Source organism: Rhincodon typus, unplaced genomic scaffold (genome assembly GCF_021869965.1).
Source record: "Rhincodon typus isolate 14 unplaced genomic scaffold, sRhiTyp1.1 hic_rhity00007418, whole genome shotgun sequence".
NCBI lineage: Eukaryota > Metazoa > Chordata > Chondrichthyes > Orectolobiformes > Rhincodontidae > Rhincodon > Rhincodon typus.
In genome coordinates this window covers 1-9,307 of record NW_025973056.1, presented here as the reverse complement: position 1 = coordinate 9,307, position 9,307 = coordinate 1, and the positions used below count along the sequence as shown (strand labels likewise).

The 9,307-nt window shown below is 38.1% G+C and overlaps 1 protein-coding gene across 1 annotated transcript; it reads left to right on the top strand.

The window, feature by feature from the left end:
• Positions 1-6: 6 nt before the first annotated feature.
• On the top strand, positions 7-8,151 carry LOC109931212 (lysosomal alpha-glucosidase-like; the record flags this gene model as incomplete). The annotated part of the gene is made up of 4 exons (XM_048594251.1): positions 7-155; positions 2,189-2,851; positions 4,913-5,058; positions 7,986-8,151. Coding segments are annotated over exons 1-4 (1,017 nt in total), but the record flags the coding sequence as incomplete, so codon positions are not given.
• Positions 8,152-9,307: the final 1,156 nt, after the last annotated feature.

Below are 9,307 nucleotides of genomic sequence, written 5' to 3'. Positions count from 1 at the left end.
CTGTCAGCACCGCCTTTCACCACAGCCTTCTTCCCATTTACCAACAACTGTCTCAACATTTAGTTTTAGGAGAGTAAGCACTCTCACCTCTCGTTTCATGTTGTTAGATTTTAATGTTAAAGACATTTGGTGTTTTGGATCTGTCATTAGAAGAGGTCCGTTGTTGACATTCTGTGTAAATGGGGTAACATACTTGCTAACTGCATCTTTTCAGTATAGGTCTTTAAAGTAATTGTGTAACCTGTAGCTGGGGCATGCTTAAAAATGGCAGTACATCACCAAATGGGTATTTTATTGCGTGAGCCTTGAGTTAACGTTAAGAATGTTATTTGACTTGATTTTGGAGCAGAAAGACCTCTGCAGGCTACACTGCCCAGAGTGATCAGGATGTAAGGATGATGATAGTAAATACAAGTGTATCAAAACAATGTTTCAAATTAATGCTACACAAGTCTAAGTTTTTTTTTGTTTCCTTTGTCAGAATAGCCTAGCTCACTTTTCTGTGTTATCAATAGGTGGCTAATGCACAAACACACAATCGGTAAACAACAGAATAAGTTTTTCTCTTACGGTATTTGTTGGCAAATAAATGTTGATAATCCCAGGGAATCTACTTAATCTTTCTTCATTAGTACTATGGGATCTTTAACATGGTATTTGACCAAGTGGAGATTACCTTTTAATTTAACATCTAAACAAAATATACTGTCTAAACTTATCATAGTGTGGAAACAGACCCTTCAGCCCAACAAGTCCACACCAAACCTGAGAGCATCCCACCTAATCTACACATCCCTGAACACTATGGGCAATTTAGCATAGCCAACCCACCCAGCTTGCACATCTTTGGACTGTGGAAGGAAACCAGAGCATACCCACGCAGACACAGGGAGAATGTACAAACTCCACACAGACAGTCACCCGAGGGTGGAATCAAACCCGGGTTGCTGGACCTGTGTGGCAGCAGTGCTAACCACTGAGCCACCCTAACAATGCAGCATTCCTGCAATTCTTCACTGAGGTATCAACCTGGATTATATGGTCAGATCAGGGCTAAACTGAAGCCAAGACAACAAGGTGCAGGGCTGGATGAACACAGCAGGTCAAGCAGCATCATAGGAGCAGCTGCTGTGTTCATCCAGCCCTGCACCTTGTTGTCTCGGATTCTCCAGCATCTGCAGTTCCTACTATCGCTAAACTGAAGCCAGATCTTTTAATTCAGAAGCAAGTATGCAACAAAGCTGACATTAATGAAACTGATTTAGGAAATGGTAATTAGATGGCTAAAGTGGAGTTGTGGATTCCATAAATTTTAATATGAAGTTAGTGATCTGTTCAAAATGTTGCAGTAATTGTATACAGTTAATCATCTGAAGAAAGTTGACCACACTTGCATAAAGTTCACACCACAGAAGGAGGCCATTTGGCTCATCTGTTCTGTACTCTTACAGTATGGAACTCTAGCTCTCTCACTCGAGTTTCATTTTCTTAGGCTTCCCCATATCTCTGTTTCTGTTCATGTAGAGAGCAAGCTTCCTGTTAATCCACTTTAGGTGATAGTGAGTTATGCATTATACTCACTCTTTGGTATTTTTCTGAAATTTATTTGATTAGTTGTTAGCTTGTATTTATGCCCTGTTGTTTAGGTCGGGCCCACAAGTGATAGTAGCTTTTCACATCCTTAAATTTGGAGATTCTGCAGAGAAACAAGCTGCAGCTTGCATTTTTCCTGATCACTGCATCATCTTAATTTTGATAACATCCTTGTATATCTTTTGTGCAAATTCTCTTGTACTTCAATAATCTTTCTAATACTTGGGACCATTATGTGCAGCTCTGTTCTCCAAAGTGTAGGCTAACTTAAGTTCAATATAAACTTAACAGCACTGCATAAACTTCATATTTTATTTCCCTAGGAATGAACTCTAGAAATTTAGGCTTAACAACTTGCTTTGCTAAGTTTAGCTCTTTGTTTCTGCACCCCTAGACAACTTTGCCCTCTACTTAATTTAGCTTCTGATCTCCAAAGATATAAATGACCTAACAAAATCAGCAACTTCATTCTGTGAACATCCCATTCCATTGTGAAGTACCTTGTTTGTTAATATTATGATGTAAGACTAGAAAACATTGTTCCCTGTTTTGATCACTAACTTTTTATTTCAAACGTGTCAACTCTATTCTTTAGGTAGACAAAGTGAACCACAACTTCAAGATCAACTGCCTCGTCATCATGTTCCCACAACATTATGAAGCAGAAAAATGTGCTCTCCCTCCAGGAAGCAAAAGAAAGGAGCTAGCCGAGTTTCCAACTGTGACTAAACCAAGAATGCTTGCAATTAATGTTATTAAAAATGGAACAATCTTTCTTGGTGTCATTTTAGTTGTTGTAATTACGTATCACAGTTATTATACTCTGGAGTCTCCAGTGATTTTTAAGCGTGTTAACATGGGAATGTCTAAATTAGATTTATTGTGGCAATATCCACATGATAAAAACAGAACAAAGACTTCAGAAATACTGAACAATCTATCATTGAATATCAGTCATCGCAGTGACTCTCAGTGTGATATTGATCTGAATAGTAGGTTCGATTGTGCTTTCAATGAAGTGGTTGACATGATGAAATGTCAGGCTCGTGGCTGCTGTTGGAATCCAGCAGCCAATGCTGGTTCCCCACACTGTTTCTTGCCATCAAATTATCCTTCTTACCACATAGATTACCTTTCCCCAACCAGTACTGGCTACACAGCCTCACTGAGTCGCAGCAAGAAGACATTGTTTCCGAATGACATAATGACGCTTCAATTGAATGTGATGTATGAGACATCTGGCAGACTTCATTTTACTGTAAGTAATGGTAATTGAAAAGCTAATTTTGGGATCATAAAGCAGGCTCCAAACTGTCAATGTGATAAGTGCTGGTATAGCCATTATTAATCTCAGTAAATTTCCAATTAATATTGAAAGTGGTATTGAAAATATTTGATCTTCACAGCTAAAGTATATTAAAGTAATACAAATAAAATAGGTTTAAATTTTGTTTGAACTTGGAACAAATTTCAGCATTTCTGTTTATTAGGTGTCATCCCCAGTTATAATAGCTTGCGATACTTGCAAACTTGTGAATCGCCCATGTTTCTGGTAGTTTCTTTCCACAGCTATACTTGGAGAGCCTAAGGTTAAAATTGACCAGGCATCATCCACCCAAAAAGAGCACATTTTATCAGCAACTACGTTTTTAAAATAAATTATAAACTTATCCCTTTTTTTGGCCTATGTTTGCCCTTTTACAAACGTTGTTATTTGTCAAAACTGATGAATGTGGATTAATGGATAATTCTTATTACTTTTTGTTTAATAGAAGCTGAAACTTTGACTTCAATTTTCAGAAGTATCTGTAAAAATTCTATGTCATTGATAGAAAGACGATGGATTAATTGTGCTGATAAATTTTCTCCCCCTTTTCCAACTCAACTTGTCTGCAGTCTTGACACAGTTGACTATATCATCTTCTTGCAGCACCTCTGCAAAGTTATCCAGCTGAGTAGGGCTACTGTCACCTGGTTTTATTTTTTTTGGAAGCAGCAAGTCACTTGCAATGACTTATCTTCCTTGTTCTGCATTATTACCTCTTGTGTTCTCTTTGAAGCTGTCCTTGAACCCCCCCCTCCTCCACCTCATCTTTTGTGTCTACATGTTGACCCTTTGTGAAATCTGAAAGGACATCCAATACTTTTCTGATGTACCTTAACACCTGACTTTACATCACTGAGATCTCTGAACTCCTCTGGTATCCAGTACTGGATAAACAGGCATTTCCTTCAATCAAACGTTGGGAAGACTGAAAGCATTATTTTAGGTCCCTCATCCAAACAATTTCATAACTACTGACTTCATCCCTCTCCTTGGCAATCGTCTAAAATTAAGCCAGTTTGCTTGAATTTTGTTGTGCAGTTGACACTTAAATGAGCTCCAATCTTATTTTTGTGCCATCACGAAGACTGCCTATTTTCACATATTTTTGCGCCTTTCCCACATCATTTTCTGCAACCTTTATTCATGCATTTGTTTCTTCTAGACTTGACGAGTGCATTCAAATGTCTGATCTCCCACTTCCTACCCTCAAAACTTAAGGTTTACCAAAACTCCAGTGTTAGCCTCTTAAATTGTACCAAGTTCCATTTCTTATCACCCATGTCTGTACTCATTGACCAACATTGCTCTTGGCCAAACAAAGTCTTGATTTTCATAGAATCCCAACACTATTGAAGCAGACCGTTCAGTCAGTCAGTCAAGTCCATACCTATCCCCTGGAGAGCATCCCACCGAGACCCACCCCCTACCCTAGAACCCTGCATTTCGCATGGCTAATCCACTTAATCTACACATCCCTGGACATTGGGCAATTTAGCACAACCAATCCACCTAACCTGCCATCTTTGGACTGTAGGTGGAAACCGGAGCACCCAGAGGGGACTCACACAGACACAAGGAGAATGTGCAACCTGTAAATAAAAATATATTTAGATACAATTTTGTTTTCTGGATCCATGTTCTACTTGATTTTATAATGTTCCTGTGAATTACTTTCAGATGCTTTATTTTGAAGTGTTATTATAAATGAAGGCTGTTCCCTGTAAATGGTTGCACATTTTCTAATCATTAGAGTTGGAATAGAAAGCTTAAAGTTTTTTTAAAATTTGACATTAACAATAAAACTGATCAGCAACTGTCATATTTTCCAAGACTGACTGACTGAATTGTAAAATTTTACATAGTTGGTTAAAACAGCCTGATCAATTGGTAACAAAGGAATACAGGATCAGTAATAACACCAGTTATACTTAAAGTAAATATATTTGGGAGTTACTGTCTGTCTTCAATAAACCTTATGTTTTTGGCTTGCAGCTTAAGGATCCAAGAAGTAAACGGTATGAGGTTCCTATTGATGTTCCTAACATCACTGAGAAAGCTTCAACACAACTCTACACTGTTAGATTTTCATCCAGACCCTTTGGCATCATTGTACAGAGGAAATCAAATGGTCTGGTTCTGTAAGTGTGATTAGCACTTCTATTTATTTCTATAGAAGCCTCATTTGTGAAATTTATGCTTCATTCAAAAAGTATAAAAGGTTTGGACAGACCAGAAGCATTGGGCAGCAGGTTAATGGTAAGTGTTCCTAGCATTATCGATGAGTTCTTCTATTGCTCAGACAATTATAAGTAGAGTGATATATGGGCAGTATATAATAGTGTTGTAATTGCATTGGAACAATTTGTCCAGGAGCAGAGCTACTTTACATGCCTTTGATATTGTAGTTAGCATTTTGAGTTCCATAGCCCTTAATGTGATTGATGATTTCTTTGATATCATGTGAATTTAATCAAATTAGTTGGATCACTTGCTTGGCACATCAGAGAACAGTGGTAAGGAGAGCAGATTGCATTTTCTAAAGGTGTTAGTGAGCCAGTTTGCTCTACATGGCAATCCTACAGCAGCAGACATACATGTTGTTTGTTCCAGATTTATTCATTCAAACTGAATTCCAATTCTGAAACTTGCTATCGTGAAGTTAATGCTCACTTTCTCTGGATTATCAGTCCAACACTGGATCATTAGTTCAGTAGCATAATAACGATTCTGTTGTATCTATTGTACTTGTAATAATTCTCCAATGATTCTATTTTCACTTAGGACTTGCATTGTAGTTGGTGATGACTTTGTGTTGTCATACTGTTTTTTAAGTTGTGATACGTCAAAGCAATACATCTATCTCCATCATTGTAAACAATGTTTTAATAGCCAACAAAAGATCATTGCTTCTCTGAGAGACTGCTGATGATATTGGTATTGCAAATGTTAGGAAATTGGATTTCTTTATGATCCATTGTTCCCCCAACTGCAATTTTAAAAAAAATCAGTTAGGAGGAGCTACAGAGAACATCAACAATGGCAATTTGGATTATAGATGAAAGCCTTGTAAATGAAAGATGAAGTCGCCGCAGTGTCATAGGACTTTTTTCTCATTAAAGAAACATGACTGGAGGTGGTTTAACCTGAGGGTCATCACGCCACAGGTGAAGGGAGAAGTTGAGAACGAGGATCCTTCATGGTAACCTCATCCAGTGTGATAATCAAATTCCTGCTGTTGGCCACATTCTGCATCTCAAAATACCAGTGTGCCTTGTCAATAAATGTAGTTTGAACTAATATTCTGTAAGATAATCAGATTTTCAAAATCAATTTAAACTTGATAAGCTAATTACTTTGGCAGAAAGAAAGCATTAGAGTTTTAAGTTGATGAGGGAAGACGGTAGATATATAGTAAAAAAGTTTACTTTTAAGCAAGACTTGACAGCTTGAATTTCTCATGAGAGAAGGTCCTCAGCACAGAACTTGAAGGAAATTGCCCACACAAGTCTTGAGAGTTCTGTGGTGGAAATGCCCCTTGTCCTGTGCGTTTTAAATCAAAGGGATCATTTGACATGCAGCAGCAGTGATGTCAGTAAGCAGTGGCTAGTGAATAAAACTGAAGTATTCACATAGCAGCCAGGAAATTAAAAGCAATTAAAACCCTTCATTTTCTTTTTATTGAAATGTTCAGATAGTGAATTGAATAACTGCATTTAGGTAGAAGCTAAAATAATAAGCAGAAGCAAAGTCCTTGAATATTTTTAAGGCAGAGATAGATTCTTAATAAACAAGAGAGTGAAAGGTAGGTGGGAATTAGATTGGCCATGATCTTATTGAATGGTGGAGCAAGCTCGGGAGGCCCAAGTATTAACAGACTTTGAAGAAAATTTAAAAAAAAAAGTGTGTAATTCTTAATTATTGTGTGAAACTTGACAATCTGCAAATATGAATTAACTTTTCAAAGCTGGTAAGGGTGTCAGGCAGTTATTCTGTAGTTCATATACTGTTGTAAAACTCCTCTATGCATCCCTCAACAAGATGTAGCTTTTCCCAGCACTTGTAGACAAAGACTATAAGCATTAGAGTGGAAGTTCTCAACAAGTCATGACTGCAGGTGAACTAACAGACTGTTCAATTTTCAATGGTATGCTTTACACAGGAATATACTCATTAGCACCAACCTCTTGATTTCTGTGTCCGTTCAGTGGAATACTGGTAGTTTCTTCATTATCAAAGCAAAATTCAGGCTGACATTTAAGTATATTTTGAGCATGGTCATTTTCATTTGTAAGTTTACTGTACTGCATTTATCTGACATGATCTGTTTAGTTTTGCAACTAATCTGTTGATTACTGCAGGATGATGAAATGTGGGAGTAAGATCGTAATAATAACGATCAAAGAGTATTTACTCACTCTTTACAATGTTGCAGATAAGTGATATAAGGGTATTATGCTATGATTTCATTAAGTTATGACAAAGGAAGATGTGTGAATCCGCTCTCCTCTTTAACATCTTTGGTCACATGCAACAAAGATTTTTAACTTTTAGTACACAGTTATGTCACACTTTATTTAAAATGCAGTTTTCTGGTTCAAAGTTGAAGGAACCAATTACAAGGTTTTCTTGGGTGAAATAACATTTTTTCAAAATGGCTTACTAACCTCAAGCTAACGAGTGAAAGCCACATCAAACACACAAGCACAAGTATAAAGTGTTAAAAAGGGGATTGTGTGTAGTGTAAAAAAAATCAAGAAAATGCATGTTTTTTAAAAAATTCTTAAGAGCCCTTGAGGTGTAAGTTTAACCTGAGATCATCTGTCTATATTTACAACATAATCAGAAACCATTAACGGAGATGTGCAAAAATGTAATACTTTAGCAGTTTAAACTGAGGTAAACCAGTCTAGAGACCCCAGTTGTTTCCATCATTATATATGTGCTTAATAATTGTAACACATAGACACATGAAACTTTGTATAAAAACAATTCCGTATAACATACTCATGAGTTATATTCTGTTTTTCACCACTTTTCAGTAATTTTATTCTGCATTTTTTAACAGCCTGAACACAACAGTAGGGCCATTGTTTTATGCTGATCAGTTTCTGCAGATCTCCACCTCCCTGGCTTCAAAGTACATCTCTGGTCTGGGAGAGCACATGACAAATCTGATTCTCGATCTCAACTGGACTCAACTAACGCACTGGAACAGAGATCAAGGACCTCATGTAAGTTAGTTTCTTTTCTTTCCCATTATTGAGGCTTTCAGTATGCCAATCCTGGCCCAAGAAGTGGGCTGCAAACTATTTTCAAGATAGCACTCTTGGAAAGTAGAATTCTGAAGAAAAGCTAAAAGTTACAAAAACCTATCTCAAAGGAGTAGACTTGAATACAATCCTGGAGTTCTCTCTTTCATAATCGTTTTCTACTGGTGTTTGATATGCCATAGGAAATTGCATTCTAGAGTGTTTTATATTAACAATGTGAAAAATACAAAACATAGCCAAGCATTAATATTTTGGGTCCAGTGACCCTTCCTCAGAACTGATGGTAGCTGGGAAATCATCTGTTTATATGCAGAAAATAGGGAGGGGGACTGGGGAGGGAGTAAATGATAGAGCCCGAAGAGCAGTTAGATAGACAAAGGAGTTGATAATGATCAACGAGGAGTTGAATAGCTGTTAATGGGGACTTAGTGACCAACAATAGGTGGTATGTAATGGCAGGCTATGTGATAACAAGGCCTGGTGTATGGGGTATGGGGCTAAGATGCGATGGAATTTAGGCTCTAAAATTATTAACTTGATATTGAATCCAGAGGGCTGCAGGGTTCCCAAGCAAAAAATGAGGAGTTGTTCTTCCAGCTTGCGTTGAGCTTTGCTGGAACACTGCAACAAGCCAGAGACACAGATGTTGGCCAGGGAACAGGGTGGTGTGTTAAAGTGGCAGGCAATTGGAAGCTCAGGGTCTTTTTTAAAAGCAGACATAGATGTTCTGCCAAGTGGTCACCCGGTCTACGCTTCATTTCCCCAATGTAGAGGAGATCAGATTGTCAGCAGCAAATGCAGTAGATTAGATTCTGGGAAATGCAGGTGAACTGTTGCTTCACCTGGAAGGTATGTTTGGGTCCTTGGATACTGGTGAGGGAGGAGGTAAATGGGCAGGTGTTGCACCTTTGCCGGTTACAGGGGAAGGTGCATGAGGTTGTGGGGGTTGTTGGTAGTGAAGGAAGAGTGGACCAGGTGGAAATGGCGTCTGATGATCTTCTGGATGTGGATGCTGGTGGGATGGTAGGCAAGGACAAGGGGAACCCTATCGCTGTTGCAGGAGGGAAGATAAGGGGTTAGGGAGGAAGTGCAGGAGATGGGTTGGACCCGGTTAAGG